General features: G+C 32.8%; 1 protein-coding gene across 8 annotated transcripts in view; it reads right to left on the reverse strand.

The window, feature by feature from the left end:
* Positions 1-1,431: 1,431 nt before the first annotated feature.
* The window catches only part of LOC136036193 (uncharacterized), a 139,323-nt gene continuing 121,462 nt past the window's right edge, over positions 1,432-19,292 (reverse strand). For all 8 annotated transcript variants that reach the window (XM_065718275.1, XM_065718273.1, XM_065718274.1 and 5 more), the window contains 6 exons: positions 17,757-17,966; positions 15,792-15,994; positions 13,233-13,421; positions 9,510-9,696; positions 4,666-4,801; positions 1,432-1,667 (listed from right to left, as the gene is read on the reverse strand). In XM_065718275.1, the coding sequence (XP_065574347.1) occupies positions 1,616-1,667; positions 4,666-4,801; positions 9,510-9,696; positions 13,233-13,421; positions 15,792-15,994; positions 17,757-17,966 (977 nt within the window). In that variant the 3' untranslated portion in view covers positions 1,432-1,615. The remainder of the gene's footprint in view (positions 1,668-4,665; positions 4,802-9,509; positions 9,697-13,232; positions 13,422-15,791; positions 15,995-17,756; positions 17,967-19,292) is intronic.

A 19,292-nucleotide genomic window follows, 5' to 3' on the forward strand; every position in this document is an offset into this window, starting at 1 on the left:
ACGTTCAAGGTTATATATTCAGATATGCGAAAGCCCGCAAATTTAGTAGCAAAGACCTATATAGTTTTATTGAATATTTAGTCGATTCACAGCCTACCAATGTTATTTGCTTGGCACAAAATAGAACTTCAACTGACAGAGAACAAACAAAAAGAAATGGTAGAACTTAACTGGCAGGAATACAATTAACTTTCATCAAGTTGAGAGAAATACAAATCGTAATGTATTTACTTGAATCTGTTTAGTCAATTTTTTTTTATAAAGTTAATCTAAATAATACTAATATGAACGATCTCAAATAGCGTACAAATATTACAAAACCCAATTGTAAATGACATCAAACTAGCCCCCTACCCCCTTACCCGCCATAAAAGAGCAAAAAGTTCAATACTTTGCACTAAAAATATAAAAAGTACATGTGATACTTTTCTGGCAAAGCCGTTACTTAAAACCTCCCATTCTGCAGGCCTTCTTCCCACCCCTTCCAAAAAGTTTATCTTGGTGCCTCTACAGAACAAGCAACGAAAAGTCAAATACAGGGTTGAAACTCTTTTAAACTTTATAAATAAAGTTCATAATAAATAAAAAAAGGAGTTAAAAAATGAAAATAAAGCATGATTAAGTAGAGGCAGCAACCATCCCAAACTTTAAATAACTATTTTTAGGTAGGAGTACAAAAAATTAACGCCAAGTTCAGTCAGTTCTATTGGCACCCTCGAACGTATCATACGCTAAATTACCAAAACAAGCTAACTTTCTGGCTAATGTAGATTCTCTTCACAGTCTTTCCAGAAAAGCAGTGAGGGGGGTAAGGGGGTGAGTTGCCCCCTCCCAATAATTTGGATAAAAAATATTATATAGCCCATGCCCCTTGACTCTCCGGATGCAGACACCTCTTGCCCCCCAATAAAAAGGGTTAGAAGTACCATAATTTTCAGAATATCATTTAATTCATATTTGTTCTGTTGATGTCGAACAAATATAAGTTGAATGTCAGAATTTTAGTTGGAATTCTCCGCTGAAGCTAAGAAGAGAAAGAAAGAAAGAGAAAGCTAAGAAGAGTTGGCCTGCGACGATGGAATTTTAAAATATATAAATTAAAAACCTTCTTAGTTTTTTGTCATGTACCTGCATTGAGGTTTCTTCCCCATTCCCCAGTGTTTCAGTATTTCTTTTTCGTTACAATCATTATTATATTGAGATATGCGTGTGTTTTTGTTCATATATACAACCTCTCGAAACCCACTCTCCATTGTGATGTAATTAATTTTTGTTGTATTAATTTGATTAAATAAAACAGTTGAAGTTGGATCTCAATTAAATTTCTTGAGGTATCCAAATTACGGCTTCTTCTATTACTAATAATAATAATAAAAAGTGTAACTGCGTATTAACAGGCAAAATAAAAAAAGAGCACTGGTAAAACTTAAATTCCAAATAAAACTGTATTCACATAGCTAATTTAAAATAAAATAAATAAATTAGAAGTTTTGGCACAATACAAATAATAGACTAGAACCTCCTGTACTTTGGCACATTCAGTAGCTTTGAACGTAATCAGGAATTTAAACAATGAACATAAACGAGTATTATTGCAGGAACTTAGACAGCCCTCTTATCCAATGCAAATCCAACGGTCTATTGAGTATTCTAGTGCAGCTAACCATCTGAAAAAAAGAAGGAAATAATATATGCAAAATCAATATAAGTTAGACTGGAGACTAGTTTAAACAAGTAGATACTGTAGAGCGTGTCAAGGAGTCTTTTTAATGGTTTACTACGTTATTTTGGTGTCACACCTCTAATTTTTTAGTTTCCCCCCATGTCACTCTGTCACCACACTACCCCTCCTGCACCCACCCTTTTCTCCCATCCAAAATATTCCCTTTATTGACGATCTCCGGCCTTTTCCTACCTTTCCCAGCAACAAAAGCAAAATTTAAGAAAAACATCAAAATGTTGACTCATTTAGCCTATGAATCAGAAACCTACTGAGGTTAAAGCTGGCGTGATAACCACTACACAACTGGACGATGTAAATAGGTTAAATATAATAGTACTGATTAAGGGCAACACAGTGCAAGTTTTAGACCCCCCCCCCATGACCTTCAGCCCGCTTTGGAGTACATAGTAAACAAATAAAGAAACAGACACACAAATGAGGCAGTTAGATTATTTCAGTACATGTATTTCCTTAAGAGAATGCTTGGGAAAAATGAAAATTAAAGATGACATCTTCCCAAACCCCATTCGTAAGGTCTAGAAGAGAAGCTTTATAATGAAAGCAACATAAAACTGTTAAAAACTAGAATCTATTCGGAAAAGAAGTTTCATTTTCCTGAAACACTATCGTTTTGGAAATGCTGCAATCTATACGGAAAAATCAAGAAAAAATAAAATCATATATATGATGTCTTTTTTTTCTTTTTGTATGAAGAAGGGGGGGGGCGATGAATTGTACAAACAATATATCAAAATCACTTTCTGAGCCTCTGCCAACAATTGTTTTTTTGTTAGTAGACTATTCAATTCTTCCCAGATTCGAGTACTGCATTTTGGAATAGTCCTAGTCGATGCCTAAACCTAGAATAATATGAAGAAGGAGATTCATAATTAAAATTTTATCTATGGTGGGGGGGGGGTCGATTAAAGTTTAGGGTAAATCCTCGTTAAATTCATAAATAGCCAAACTTTGAATAGAGTAGGATGGATGAGGGGCGAGCATAGCTGTATTGGCCTCAGGCGGCTTGTTGCTGTAGTGAGTTGTAAGTAGTAGTAGAAGCAGTAAACAATACGCAAATATACAAAAGAAAGAAGAAAATAAAAGTTAGAAGGAAAAACAGAGGAAATTAATGAAAGAAGGTAGATTGCTGATTTAGCTTTGAATGCAAATAAGAAGAATTGGCTCTTCGGACAATTTTAGATTATTACCCTTTGACTTTTGTTAATATTCAGCCTCCGATTTATCATCTACAGCCAGAGAGATCCCTGAATATTGGCTTTGGTGAAAATTAAACGCCATTTGTGGAATATTCGCTTAATATTTCCTAACTTTGAAACTTTAAACTGCATATGTGGCCTCAGATTTATAATTGACAAGATAAGGAATTCTTAAATACCAACTTTGGCGAAAGTCAAACACTGTCTGTAAATATTCATTTGGTTCATTTTGATTTGGGACGGGATGAAATCTTTTAATCCTTGAAATTTTAATCTTTAAAGTTTGAAAAAAAATGTATTTTTTAGTTTGCTTCTCCAGAATTATTTAGAATTAACAGCATTAATATTAACCGTCATTAATAATTTCAAAACTCGTCCAGTCATGTTGACTTTAAGCATTCAAAACCTTTGTGTGATTCAATTGTATATATATATATATATATATATATATATATATATATATATATATATATATATATATATATATATATATATATATATATATATATATATATATATATATATATATATATATATATATATATATATATATTGTATATGTATAAACCTTTGGTGGCTGGCAATTGTATATGTAAGCAATTGTATGTACATATATATTTTAATTAGTGTGTTTTAATTTAATGTATTTTTGTTTATATTATTTTAGTTTTAGATTCTTTTTTTTCTACGCTGAAAAAGCCTTTTTTCTACGCTTTTAGTTTTTTGACGCCTTGTTTTATAGGGGCAAAATATTCATTTGATTTTTGTCCTCTTCGTTCCAATTACTAGCCAAAGACCCGTTTGCCAATTTCAGATTCATTTCTTGATTTAGTAATTTTTTCAATTCCCATGATTTCCTTAAAGCTTCTTAAGATAGCAAAACAATTGGCAATTTTGTTTTATCAGACATTATATTATGATCCAGAGGCTCAGATAAATATTCCACAAGGGATAAAACAAATATTTGTAGTCTTTTTTGCACTTTGGGGAAAATCTGTTGCCGCTTTGTCTTGTTGGAATCTATCTTCTAGCGTATGGAGGGGTCTACAACCATAAAGTTCATCATAAGAATAGGGTATTATCAGCAAACCCCTATGTATATTTTTTGTTATCAAATCTTTTTCAACATTTAACAAATATATCACAGTTGGCTGAGTTTTTAAAAGCTGATTTTACATTGCAGTTTTTTATTCTTTCTTTAATTTGTGTCAAAAACAAGAGACGTACAGTAAAGATATGTAATTTTTATGTGTTTTTCTTCCAGCCAAGTATTAGTGACACAAAAGGTAAATAACAGCTGTTTTTCGTTTATGATAGGCTCAAAATTATAATTTAGTATCCATTGTAAAACCAAGTATCTACAAATAGCAAATTATTTTCCATATCAATTGCAAGACTAGTTTACATCAGTGTATTTACATGCTCCGAAAACTGAATAATTCTGACTCAAAATAGCAAATATTATTATCATTAATCTAATTATTGGAAGGCTTTTTAGACCATCACGAATGATGTGTGGTCTGATAGCCACAGGCTTTCAGACCACACATCCCATTTTAAGGACGGCAGCTTTTCATTAGGCCCTAAATAGACGGAATATTATCTCTATTTCTACTGTGCATCACGCATATGGAGAATGTTTTCCAAAACTGTACAATTTATTCAGTCAGAATTTATGTGTAATTAACACAAGATACCTTTGATTAGACAAAAGAAAAACATTACCTTTTTCGGTCAAAGTCACTCTCAGCACTAAGATGAAAATGCCTATGGCGAGGATCAGACGGAAGAAGCTCAAATCCTAGTCTTCTTCCTCCTCCTGTGCTACTTTGGACCCGGTACCCATGCAGAAACACCACACCTAAAATAAATTTACTCATCATCACCGTTCAAATTTCACACAAGCTACGTTGACTTGTCCGTGATAAGATCGTATTATTCTATCACAAAAGGATTGCACGTCATTTTCCCAGTTTTTTTTCTTCGCAATTTTGTCCTGAAATTACCACTACTACTATTGCTAACAGCACCAAGCACTCTACAGCACCAAGCCAGCAAAACCCAGCACAGCGGCTCGTACTTCTCCTCCACCCCAGTCTGTTCAAAACTCTTTACCCCCTCCCACGAAGTCTCAAGATCGCTTACTCTCAAGCATCCTCCATTATGACCTCTTCTTACCCCATTTTGGGACGACTTTCTTTTCTTTTGGTCACGGATGGATGGCAAAAAAAACACACAACTTTTGCCAATCTATCATCCTTAATTGGTAAAACATGGCCTAGCAATCTTAACCTTTCTTTCATTCTAGTCCTAGAAAATGGGAGTGAACCATGTCGCTTCTATGACTAGCAATTGAATGAAAAAAAACGTTTTTCCGATTGAAAATTAAGAGCAATAATAAAACTTAAAGCAATCAGAAAATCTTCTGTGTGACTTCCCTCTCTTCAAGCCCCTGCTCTTTACGTTAAAGTTGGACTTTTGTCCCGAATACCTTAAAAAGGGCTGGTCAAAACAACAGCTATTAGAAGGGAAAAAAGTTATTTTCATAATACACCAGGAGTGGAAGAACTTACTAATGCGCATTTGCTTTACACATTATAAAGGCAATTGGCAAAGAAACTCATGCGATTACCCATCAGTACATTTGTTGAGCTCATAAATTCTTTCAGTAAAGCACTATGAATCTTCAGCGTGATGGGCAAGTGGCTGAATATGGGGCAGCCTCCCTTATAGGCAGAATAATTTTGCTCATTTAAAGTTTCATCGTCGCTTAATTTTTTTACTTATTTATGATTTTTTACGCGATTTATGATCGTTTTAAATACCATGCCCAGCGTTACCCTAAATCTGAGTAGGGCTACTGCTCCTTCAGACTTCACTCTTAATATCGAAGTTTACCTTTTCTAGAACACTGTTTCGAGAAAAAAAGACCTCATTTACCGTATCTGCTTTTCAAAATAACGTATAATCTTCCAGAATAAGCTATTGTCTCTGCAATAAAAGGTGATTTACTGCCCATATGTTGGCTATCCCCTAATAGATGGTGTGTAACTATTTGGCACTATTGCCGTCAGTTTTATTATACAGACGTCCATAATAACGGTTCATTTTCACGAACTGCTTGAATGTTTAGGGGTCAACGGGTTGTCACACACCAGTATGGTCTCTGTAGGATATACAAATACAACTTCAATAGTATTGAGAATTTATACGTGATTTGGGCCTTTTGGGCCTTATTGCAACCCAAAATAGTGTTTTATGAGTCGAAATGCCAGAAACCGGCACATCCATGAGGCATGATCTCATTTTTTACTTAAACAAGACATTATATCTTCAAAGTTTTCGTTGGGATGGGCTTTCTTTCATTAATATAAGACTACTGGGTCAATAAAATCACCGCTTGAAAAAAAAAACCCAAAAAAACACGCTTTTGTGGCCATTCGTCACTAGAAAAATAAGAAATTTCAGATTTTATACATAATAGCATTAGGATTCTTATACACTCCGAGTTTTATTCTATAATTTTCATCAAGATTCTACCCTTTTTAGGGGGGGGGGGGGTAACCATTTTCCTAAAATTGGACAAATTTAATTTACTAAAAGTTCTTGATGAAAAACATAACAATTAATAAATATGGCATATTTAGAATAAGCAGAAACAATGGATCTTATTTTTGCATATATTGTAGTCAAAGCTCCATTTTGTAGAGTTTTGGATTGTATTGACAAGGGTTGCTGTTTTCATATAGTAGTGTTACTACGAATCTTTTGATCCAAGGTTACCTTAAATGTGAAGGAAGCCAACACTCTCTCCTACAACCCCTCGGTTTTCTTCAGTATCATCATTTCCTCACTTTTCAAGAGGATTAACTTGATAACTTATTATAGGGATTTAATCATAGACACCACTAGGGTGGGGGTGGTGGTGCTGGTTTCAGTGTCCCTCCCGGAAACAAGAAGATATCAAAAATGTAAAAAAATAGGAAAACTTCCATTCAAATATTGGTAAAAAAAGACACAAAGCCACTAGTAATACACACTCCTCCCACGGAGAACTAAACCATCTCCCGATATTCTAGGATCATTGGTTATATACAATAAACCCTGGTGAAAAAAAAACAACGAATAAACATGCATCAGGAAAAATCATTTTCAGATCTTCTGAATGGTATAGTTTTCATTAAGATCCCTCCTTTTTGGGGGGTTGTTTCTCCCTTCTTTTGGAATGGAAGAAAGTTCTTAGGCTCGTAATTTTTGGTGGGTAAATTCAAAACTTAATTAATTCCACATATTTCGAATCACTATAAAAAGTATATTTTTTGGTGTAAATATTGTAACCAAAACTCCTTAGTTTTAGAGTTTTGATTACTATTAACGGTTTGCAACCACGAATTATTTTTTTGGTATATTTTGGGCTAGCCATAAAACATCAGATAAAACATTCAACAGCCAGTTTCGTAAATTTCATGATAGTAGAAGAATTCGCTTAACCAGACATCAATGCTTATGCAATCCCTACCGAACAAAACAAATTGCATGTTGTTTAATAAGCAGCCCTGATTGGTCCAAACTGATGAGGGCTAAAAAATCAAAGTTTAGCTGTACTCTACTTCAGCTCAGTCTGAACAGTCTGCAGTCTACTGCTCAGATAAATAAGTAAATTTTCAATCAATATCTAACATTAGCAAATATAATAAATGCAAAGAAACAATGACAAAAACATAGTTTATAAACTAATATAACAAAAGTAAACGCTTTTTAATGCATCTTGAAAAATATTTTGTGACTCTGATAAAACAACTTTTTTAATGCTGAATAAAAACCTGTTAAATACATGCAGTTGACAAGAATTGCAGCTGCATGCAGAATACGTGCAACTGCAAGAATACATTGCAGTTGAACGATAAAGGGCAATGACTACTTTTTTTTAGCCAACTTTCGATAATTTTCCATTTACTTTTAATTTATTTAATCTTATCGACGATAATAACCTTTTCCATTTTTATCGCATAATTTCAATAATATTTGATTTTGTGTTAGGTTTTTTTATTTTTCCTTTTTTTTAGGTTTTTATTCAGTTATATTATTAATCCGATTTAACATCATTGCTTTATTTCGTTTGTGGAAGTATTTTATTTTTGTTTTGTAATTTCATTTATGTATTTTATTTACTCCTCAATTTTGAGGGAAATAAATAAATAAATTATCATTAAAAATATATGTATTAATTTGATCATAACACTAATAAAACTAAAATATTTATGTCCATATTCAAAAAATTTAGAGATATGCGTGTGAAGAATCTAGCTCTTCTATGATTTTTATCAATATGGCTTATCCGGTATTAACACAGTGTAGTGGTATTGAGACTTGGAATTGAATATTGAGTATCCAATTGAATAATCAATCAGAATTGAACTGTAGAAACTCTGAATTCAGATTTGAGTGTACAAGACGACAATGTTGCTGAGGCCCGTAAGCCACACACAGTGGTGTTAAGAGTTGAGACTAGGAGACCGAAACTTTGGAACTGGAGGATCGGAATTTAAACTTCTGTGAATTTCTAAAGCTTAGTCGCTTATTATTTTTACATGCTCCCTCAGCAAGCCTTGGAATGTTATTTTCCTGCAGTTCTGTGTTTTAAACGTCATCACCCTTTGCTATCTTTGATTGCTGGGATTCAGCCTTCTTAATTTATCAAATTTCATTTCTGAAAATTGCATTCCATTTTTTTGTGTGAAAAATGCTTGAAAAGGTTTTGGAAACATATGAAAACAGGAGAATTACCCTACTTTTCAAGCAAACCTAAGCCATTCTCAAACAAAAAAAATAATTGTCCCTGATGGATCGGGTTAATGAATTGAATAATATTAGCATCCGGAGGGGCGTAATTTGCTATGGAGCAGGGGGGGGGGTGCAACTTCTCTCCAAAACCACGATTTATCCCTCCCTCCCCCTCCCCACACCCCAGTTTGCCCCCCCAGCTGAAATTTAGTTTCTTCCAAAATCTTGTAAAAACTAAGATAAACCTGCATAATTCAAGCATCAGCAGAAACAGATCAGTATTTTAGTACATATTTACCTTTATAGCCAACTATAAGTTGCCTTTATATAATACTATAAAGTACCTTTATAGTACTTTTAAAGTACTAAATAGTACCTTAATGGTACCAAACTGCTTTTTTTTATTTTTACTGTCATTTTCACTTGATTTGGGAAAATTGGCTCCAAGTCTGCCCTCCCCCAGAATTTTGGTGAAATTACGCCCCTGGTATCCGGTATTTCCGGCGCACGTTGTGATTTTAGGCTTGTAGCAAAACCGTCTCTATCGCCGGAAAATATACTCCGAGTCCTTGATGCACCCGCTCACAAATTTAGTGGGTTAGAATTAGGGGATTTTTAAAAAAATAAGGGAATCTATCCCTTCAAAATTACATTTGTTAGGTTCAAATATGCATATTTCAACTTATTTTATATCTGCTGAAAAATTCTCCCTCGTGTGTGCGTAATGCTTATAAATAAATGACTTTTAAAATGTATTTTAAAAACTGGCAAACAAAATAAATTACCAATTGCATTGGAGGGTTCCTTGTTGTTATAAAAATAAAGGCAAGCATCTTTTAGTAGACAATAATATTTTGTCCATACTCTGACTCTATGACCTAGCTTCGACAAGATACCCTGGCAGTCTGGACTTGTGATCTGGTCTGGAAAGGATTGGATGCACTTCCTCACGGCAGACATCCATATGTCATGCTAAAATAAAAAGTTAAAGTCGTTATTTTCAAGTAAAGTCGTTAGAAAGCAAAGACTGACGATAAAACTTAAAACGAACAGAAATCATTCTAAATAAAGTTTAGACAACTGGACAAAATGCCCAACATACTAGATTAAATACTGGACAGCACTGGTTTTTTTTAAGGAATTGATTTTTTTTTTCAAATGAAAGCAAAGACTGACGATAAAACTTAAAACGAACAGAAATCATTCTAAATAAAGTTTAGACAACTGGACAAAATGCCCAACATACTAGATTAAATACTGGACAGCACTGGTTTTTTTCAAGGAATTGATTTTTTTTTCAAATGAAAGCAAAGACTGACGATAAAACTTAAAACGAACAGAAATCATTCTAAATAAAGTTTAGACAACTGGACAAAATGCCCAACATACTAGATTAAATACTGGACAGCACTGGTTTTTTTTAAGGAATTGATTTTTTTTTTCAAATGAAAGCAAAGACTGACGATAAAACTTAAAACGAACAGAAATCATTCTAAATAAAGTTTAGACAACTGGACAAAATGCCCAACATACTAGATTAAATACTGGACAGCACTGGTTTTTTTTAAGGAATTGATTTTTTTTTTCAAATGAAAGCAAAGACTGACGATAAAACTTAAAACGAACAGAAATCATTCTAAATAAAGTTTAGACAACTGGACAAAATGCCCAACATACTAGATTAAATACTGGACAGCACTGGTTTTTTTTAAGGAATTGATTTTTTTTTTCAAATGAAAGCAAAGACTGACGATAAAACTTAAAACGAACAGAAATCATTCTAAATAAAGTTTAGACAACTGGACAAAATGCCCAACATACTAGATTAAATACTGGACAGCACTGGTTTTTTTTTAAGGAATTGATTTTTTTTTTCAAATGAAAGCAAAGACTGACGATAAAACTTAAAACGAACAGAAATCATTCTAAATAAAGTTTAGACAACTGGACAAAATGCCCAACATACTAGATTAAATACTGGACAGCACTGGTTTTTTTTTAAGGAATTAATTTTTTTTTTTCAAATGAAAGCAAAGACTGACGATAAAACTTAAAACGAACAGAAATCATTCTAAATAAAGTTTAGACAACTGGACAAAATGCCCAACATACTAGATTAAATACTGGACAGCATTGGTTTTTTTTAAGGAATTAATTTTTTTTTTTCAAATGAAAGCAAAGACTGACGATAAAACTTAAAACGAACAGAAATCATTCTAAATAAAGTTTAGACAACTGGACAAAATGCCCAACATACTAGATTAAATACTGGACAGCACTGGTTTTTTTTAAGGAATTGATTTTTTTTTTCAAATGAAAGCAAAGACTGACGATAAAACTTAAAACGAACAGAAATCATTCTAAATAAAGTTTAGACAACTGGACAAAATGCCCAACATACTAGATTAAATACTGGACAGCACTGGTTTTTTTCAAGGAATTGATTTTTTTTCAAATGAAAGCAAAGACTGACGATAAAACTTAAAACGAACAGAAATCATTCTAAATAAAGTTTATACAACTGGACAAAATGCCCAACATACTAGATTAAATACTGGACAGCACTGGTTTTTTTCAAGGAATTGATTTTTTTTTTTCAAATGAAAGCAAAGACTGACGATAAAACTTAAAACGAACAGAAATCATTCCACATATTATAATGTCGTTGAACCTTTTTACTAAGAGGCTCTACACTTTAGAATGTAGAACTCATTCTCAACTGATTGCTCTTCTTGTTTAAATGTAACTAGTAATCGAATTAACACACTTTAGAGTGCAGTTGTATATGACTGTACGTATTCAATCTGCCGATTACTGTTCAAAAAAGTTAAATCAAAAGTTCTATTGTTTAAAGCAAAAGTAAAAAAAAAATTCTTCAATTGTCGAACCACTGTGAAAAGATAAATGAAATTTTATCCGATTGCTCTTCTGTTGGAGGATGTATTTATGAAGCATTGGTGCAGAAAAAATAAGCTTTAGCGTAAAAAGTGGGAGTTAGAAGGGGATGAAAGCTTCCCTAAAATACAGGATAACTTCTGTTCGTTTTGATTTTTAATGTCGATATTTACGTTCCATTGAAAAACTTGTCATTTTTATTTAGTTTTTGTTAACTTAATATCCTATCAGGCATAGTATAAGTTATACTGAAAAAAAAAACTACAAAATATACAAATATTTCTTATACCAATTATTTCTGGCCCTTAACGTAAAGTTCACATTTTCTACATTAATGCTTTCGAAAATGATTTTTCAGGTCGTTACGTTAAGATTTTGTGGAAGATTTCTAGGAAAAATATTGCCTCTGGAGAATACGCGACCTTCCACCTTGAAAAATTGCTCCATCTAAATTTGTTCGTAAAATCTCTAAAGAGATTTTACCAACATTAACAGATTTATAAAAAAACTAGCCTACAATGGTCTACAATTTTCTAACCACCCGATACTTATTCTGAGGAATCTCCCCTGTGTCCCCTAGGTATCATAAATTAAATCTATACTTCAAAGCTAAATATATTTCGAAAAGAAAAAGATAAACTACTTTCCCTTAACATCCATGTTAAATGCTTAGTGAAAATATATTATTCCAAATGAAAGAATGCTAGAAGCTAAATCCACTCTTATCGGAAAAATCTCTCACAAAATCTTAGAAAATTTGGTACAATTCAAAGGGGAGGATACCCACTCTCCTTTCTAAGGTCCTTCTGATCTTCTACTCTTCCCCCATAGGTGCTGTGCAGTGATGTGATCTTGTATAACCGTTTAATAATACTGTATATACATTTTTTATAATAGTCCTTCATTTTGTCGAGACTGAGTATATGCTTAGAGAAAAATGCAACACTATTTTTTAGCATGACTACAGAAACTGGGTGGATATTTAAATAGTTTTCGATAGTTCTAGGCAGTGTTCATCTCAGAATCTTCATTCGATAGTATTTTGGTGCTAATCGGGTGAAAATCCTTGTTTGGCAGCAAAACCATTTTCCCGCGGCTTGATGTTGTTTGAAATAATTAAAGCAGACTTTATTCGCTTTTGGTTCTAATCTCGATCTCTAAAGATATCATGAAAAACCTTTTAAATTTATATCTTCTAAGTTTCTCTGTAAAATGGATCTAGTGTTAGATCCAGCAATTCAGGATTAAAGTGGGGGAAGAGAGGGGAAAGTTTTGAGAAGGAATTTCCGAGCTAGAGTTTCAAATACTTTTTTTTACTCGATAGATTTGTGTGAATAGAAGTAAAGATTGCAAAAAATAGAATTGCACCCAAGCAAAGACGAAGAGGACCCCCCCCCCCACCTTCACTGGATCATCCCATACGTGTAAAAACTTTGGCCTGCTTCGTATAAAATTAAAAGAAAATTCAGGTTCTTTTGAAGGTCCTTCCTTAGATTTTTATTCACCATTCATCAGGTTCTTTTGCTGAATTTTCTTGCTGTTTTGAAAGATGTTCCTTTACAAATTAGGTGCTAAAATTAGGAGGGAAATCCTCAAAAATAAAAACAAATAACCTGTGTTGCCGAAGCAGCTGCTTGAAATAAGCATGCAGCCCAATGATTGGCTGTGTTTTCGTCGTCAGCTGCAAGAATATGTTTTGTAACACCAGATTTGGAAAGAATAATTGCATAGTCCTTTTCTGGTGTTGAGGTTCGAGAAACTTGCAAACCTTCCATCATAACCACTCCTGTGGGCTGAGCTGCCTAGAAAATATGAAATTATTAGGTAAACATGTAATCAACTTTATTAATATACGGCCTCAATCAATATCTATTGATCATATACCTCTTTTCGTTTGGGAAAGTACAGACACAAGCAGTTTGCAGTGTATAACAATATGCTAGACACTGTATTTCTTGAAAAAAAATAAGTTGTTCGCAAAGTATCTTTCCCTAATTTCGAAATCTGCTTGTATCGATTTCTGCGTTTGAAGTTGATGCCTAAACAAACCAGATGGCTTCTATCAGGTTCAGAAAAATAGTAGGTTTCCAGATGTTGTAGCAGCCAGTATTTTGGGCTCTGCTATTTTTGCAGATCATTTTTTTGGGAATATTTCTCATTTCTACGACTGATTTGTCGCAATTTTTATACTTTAATTTTGAAATTTAATTTTAATTTTGCAAGTTTAGCACGTTGTCCAAACCTACAATAAAAAAGCTTAATTTGTTTTCTAACATTTGAGATTATATATACGTATGCATTTGGAGATGTAGAGGTTTTTGAACAACTAGATGGTCTGTATTTTCATTAAATTGGGATAAACCATATGGGATAAAACACTTTTCACAAGATATTATCCAAAGACCACGTATAAGCAAGCTTGCTACATCTAAAACTGTCATAAATTGATTGGCCCCACATAAACAACGCAGTATCTACAAACTCATGTTGTATTTTAATACTTTCATTTTTAAAAATAGCGATTTAGTGCATAAATAGTAATGCTATGAAAAAAACATCCTAGCAAAAAAACATAAAGAAGAAAATACAGCTTTAGCAGCTGGAAACAGAGGATTTTGACTCTACTTCACTTAGGGAAAAATTTAATCTTTTTTTTGCTGATGAGCCAAGTAATTTAAATGAAAAAGCTACACTTAATTTAGAAATATAATGGGAAATGCTCTCATGAGGATATGCTGGGTATAAAAAGTTGGAGCTGTTCCGGTGTTGTGAAATGGTTTAAGGTATCTGTTCCATCATAAGCTCTTTCCTCCGTCCCTATTCCCGAAAAAAAATACTGCTTGTGTGGTCTCATAGTGGTGTTAGGGTGGACCTTTAACGATTTTGCCTAACCAGAACCGTTACTGCAAATAGGGCTGTAGGATAAACTTGAGGAGTGGTGCCCTTCGAGGAAATCATAGCTAGTTATCTACATAGCATTTGAACTGGATACTCGTTGATATATAATTTTTGTGGGCTCTGTTTGTTTTGGTGGGCTTTTTTGGACTGAAAAGCCTCCTAGCTAAGTTATTGATTATGGGCTGTTTTTCCACGGTAATATAATGTTTGCAGGCATGAATGCAGAGTCAGAAGTAATAGGCTTTCGATTGTTTCTTCAGGATTTCAACTGTTGTTAATAGAAGAGCATCGCCAAGTGTGGGAAACCATATCGTGACTGAAATGGACCCAAGATTGCGAAGAATCTCCATTCATACTGAAAGTATCAGGGACAACTTGCTACCCAGTTCTAAGCCAGCTTAAGCGCTTCGTGTGCACTCGACAAGATGTGTTTGTCTCCGTTCTTCACTGGTTTGGAGCCCATTGCTTTTCCTGAGGCCATAATTATTTCTGTGCTTTAAATAATATGAACATTGCAACTTGGAAGGTCACATTAAAAAACAACTATCGTGTTGTTCGGGGAGTGGTTGTCCACCTCCTCCTTGTCATAATATCTATTTGTTTTAAAATGTGACTGGATTATTCATTTTAATTTCTATTCGTTTCAGAATTAATTTATTTTTGTGTAGCAGCATCTATTATCTTTACTTTTGATGTGATTATTCATTTTAATTTCTAATCGCTTTAGAATTAATTTATTCGTGTGTAGTAGTATCTATTGTCTTTACTTTTGATGTGACTATTCATTTTCATATCTGTTCGTTTTATCTAACTTTATTTCTGTTTCTTTTATGTTTTAATAGGACACTTTAATTTCCATTGAAAAACTTCTTTTTTCGGATTTTTTTTTTCTAATCACTCTAAAGAGGGAGGAACACCGTCATCAAGATGTTTCAATGTTAATTTTCAAACTTTCATCTTTATGAATGAACCATTTTCGGATGAGTAACTAAGATTTTTTTGCAGAACTTTAGTACTTTGAGAACCAAAAAATGCATTATTTATTCTTTAAAAACTACATATTTTCTTCTTTTAAGCCGAATTTAAAATTGTGATTAAATTCAGCTGCTATTATATGATGCCAGGGATTTGCAGTGATTTTTGAAAGTTTACCCTTAAATTTGTCTAAATTCCTGCCTAAAAAGATATTATAATGAGTTGTATCGCTTTAAAAAACTGGGATGGATCTACATGATTTCTATAAATTTAAGAACAGAATTAAGAAAACTACTTACGTCTTCTTTTCTATAGAAATAAAGGCAGTTATCTGTCTTGAGAACAAGCCATCTCCTAAGCCAATGAGCTTCGCTATAACTATTGATTGACTGTTTCCAAAGTTGTCCACTTATTGTGACAAGAGTCTCATTGACAGAAGATTTTTTCTCACGTTCAAGGACCATTGAAGTTCGAATTACATCTAATGTCAACTCATCTGCCCCTAAAGAAATTGGAAGAAAAATTCAAGAGGTATTAAGATATGTTTTGGATTTAAACCACTAAACACAGACTAATATCCAAGATTCGTTTAAATCTAATGTGACTTTTCAAATAGAATTCAAAAATCAATATTTTAACCGTCATTTTCAGGTCTTTTACCATAGTTTTTCTTTCCTTTTTTAATTTTAAATTCCTCTTAAAGATTTCAAATGCAATTCGTTTTTTTTTCTTGAGACTGCAGCTTTGTTAAGGCTAATTTTTAAGTTTCTGCCTTTAATACAAAAGAATAAAGTGAAACTGAAAATAAATTATTACAAAAACTGTATGCGGTGCAAAAATCCTAACTGCTTTTTCACATACATCGTAAAAATTAAAGTAAAAATTAATAACAAAAAAAACTGTTACTGATAAAATGAATATAGATTATGCAAGGATTTGCACGAGGAGCAAATTATAAATAATAAACTGTGTCTTTTAAAAGAACTAAAATATCCAAAATAACAAAATTAAATCGTTACACTAGGTTATACAGCAATTATTACATGAAACTACGGGTAATGACAAGTTTTCACATTAAGCGTAACACACTGGAATCACTATTGGATCTAGCGTAATACACTATAGGATTTACTTTCCAGATTCACAGTTGGCAGTTTTGAATTTAGAGCAAAATATTCAATTGAAACCGCAAATCAGTTCTTGAGCTACATCAAGGTTTATTTTTACTCCTATGTGTAACTACGGTCATTATTATTAAACATTGGCCTATTAGTAATATGAATAACAACTAATGACGAAGAAAATCTTTTACTGCACATTAATAAGTTTATGCTAAATACAAATATAGTTGTATTTTTAAAGTGATTTAAAGTGATTAAAGTGATTTTTACAATATATTACCTTAAATTTAATTATTACCTTAAATACGTCGATGAATTTTTAGTTTTTATGAGGACGTGATCTAAATAATCTTATCCTAAAATACTACGAGTTTAAGGTGAAGTCAAAGTTTCAAGTTTTGCATTCAAAATAGAATTAGAAGGCTTGCCACAAAAAAAAGAACTTGACATTCACATAAACCCAAGAACAGGATCAGTGCTAGAAAAAGAATTGAAAATCTAAAAAATATACTGGGTTAAAAGAAAACCAAGAAGATAAAACAGCCATAGCAAAAAATAAACGCAGTGGCTTAGGTCTAAGCAAAATCAGAACAAAGGATTACGATATAGAAAGACAACTTAGATATAAAATTTGTTTTATTCCTGTCCATTCTATTTGTCTTTATTATAAAAAATATTTTAGTTCAATGTTTTTTACGGTTTTTATTTCCCTATTTTCTTCTTTTCGAAACAGATTTTAGATACCCGGACAGATCTCTCTAAACCCACAACCACCCAAGTTTCCTTCGGTATCTAAATAATTTTATTAAGTTGTAGTTGCGAGAATCCTGTTACTTTTCATTCTGTTAGTGGTTTCCCATATCCCTATATAATTTGTAAATATAGAATCGCAGAAACAATTCTCATTTTGCGTTCTTTAGAATAATATGTACATCTTAACATTTTTCTTTCGTTTTTCTTTCCTTTATAAATAATTTCCCGCCTCAAGCAATGTCTTTCTTAATTTGAATTATGCTCAGTAAAACAAAGCTTCACAAGAATACAAATTGGCACAAACAATAGATTTTGAGGATTCGTCACTTTGGTTAAAAAAATAGATTAAAAAATCCTAATAGCAAGATATCATAATTTAATAAAATTAACCGGCATGTGCAAGGCTCACAACTTCTGTGTGGGATACATCCAGGATGTCATTGCCATTAAGTGCAATAACGACATCACCAATAGCCAATCCAGAGACATCAGCTGGTGTTCCAGGCTCGATTGCAGAGACTACAACAGGACGTGAGCCATGGATTCGAAAACCAAACTCCCCACCTTCTTCCCGCCGTATGACTATCCTTTCATCACATTCTGGAAAAAGAACAAATTTAATGAAAAGAGACTTCATACCAACAACAACAGCAACTTCATTTCATTTTTTCTTTCTTTTATAAGTTTAAGTTATATCAACCATTCATGATATCCATTTATGCTTGGTACTACTTAAGCGATCTATGTTCACTTAATTATTATAATGGTTTAAAAGAATAAAACACCACTCTTAGCCCAATTTCCAACTTAAGGTCCCGTCGAAAATTGTTGAAAAAGGGCTACTGGGCTAAGTGAGAAGGTGCATGTACTACATAACAACTTTGTGATACGCAAAGGCTTTGTCTTAAAGAAAATTTCCCACAATCAAATTTTTCTTAGTGATTGACTCTTAACTATATCTGTCTTTTTTTGAATAACAATATCCAGTATTACGAAGGAGATTTTCTAGCCCAGAGGAATTTAGAGTTAAATGGGCTTATGAATGTTAGAAAAGAAGCACAAATGCAAAGTGCCACTGGCAATTAATAATAAAAGAAAACACCCTCACTTGAATCACAGAAGTACTAATCTGCTGCATTTTGATCAAAACTGCTTTTTCGACAGTGCTGAGAGTTCCAATGAGGACTTAAAAATTAGTCCAACAACCATTTTCTAACACTCTTCGATCCGCATGATTCAAACATACAAAATAAACAGGAAAAATAAAATAAAAATATAGATAAATAAATAATAGTGAATAATAATATAAATATATAAACACAATAAATGATAAGATAATCATAAATAAATATTTCCTATGAAACCCACTAAAAAATCCAATGAAAATAATTGCTCCCTCAGTCATTTTCCATAAAAAAAAACGCTTACAATCTTTTTAACTTAAATATTATTCTACTTTACTATCAAATCTAAAAAAAATAAACGAAACACGAAAATAACTCAGTTCCATTCTAGGAACTTGCTATATTTGATCATTTGCCCATTAATCTACACCCCATCTACGTCACTATCATGGCAAAAAATCACCACAAAGTCGAAGTATCTATCTAGTCTACCAGATTCAAGCTGCAAGATTTATTTATATTAAAGTAGTCCTGGTTTTATTGCTGGTAGTATTTGTGTTGTAGAATAATTGGCTGAATACCATGAATGCCAATGCCTAATTTTGGTTTCTGAGTCGGGACAAATTTTCTTCCCAATTAAGCTCTTATCCCTTATTAAAATGATACTTCCAAGGTAAAACAGTAGGTGAAAAATGTCACATATATTTTAAGGCACTTGGTATCTACCAAGTGACATATAGCGATCGCAAATTCTGTCGGTCTGTCCCGGTTTTGCTACTTTAGGCACTTCCAGGTAGGCTAA

The sequence above is a fragment of the Artemia franciscana genome, chromosome 15 (assembly GCF_032884065.1).
Source record: "Artemia franciscana chromosome 15, ASM3288406v1, whole genome shotgun sequence".
In the NCBI taxonomy this organism is placed as follows: domain Eukaryota; kingdom Metazoa; phylum Arthropoda; class Branchiopoda; order Anostraca; family Artemiidae; genus Artemia; species Artemia franciscana.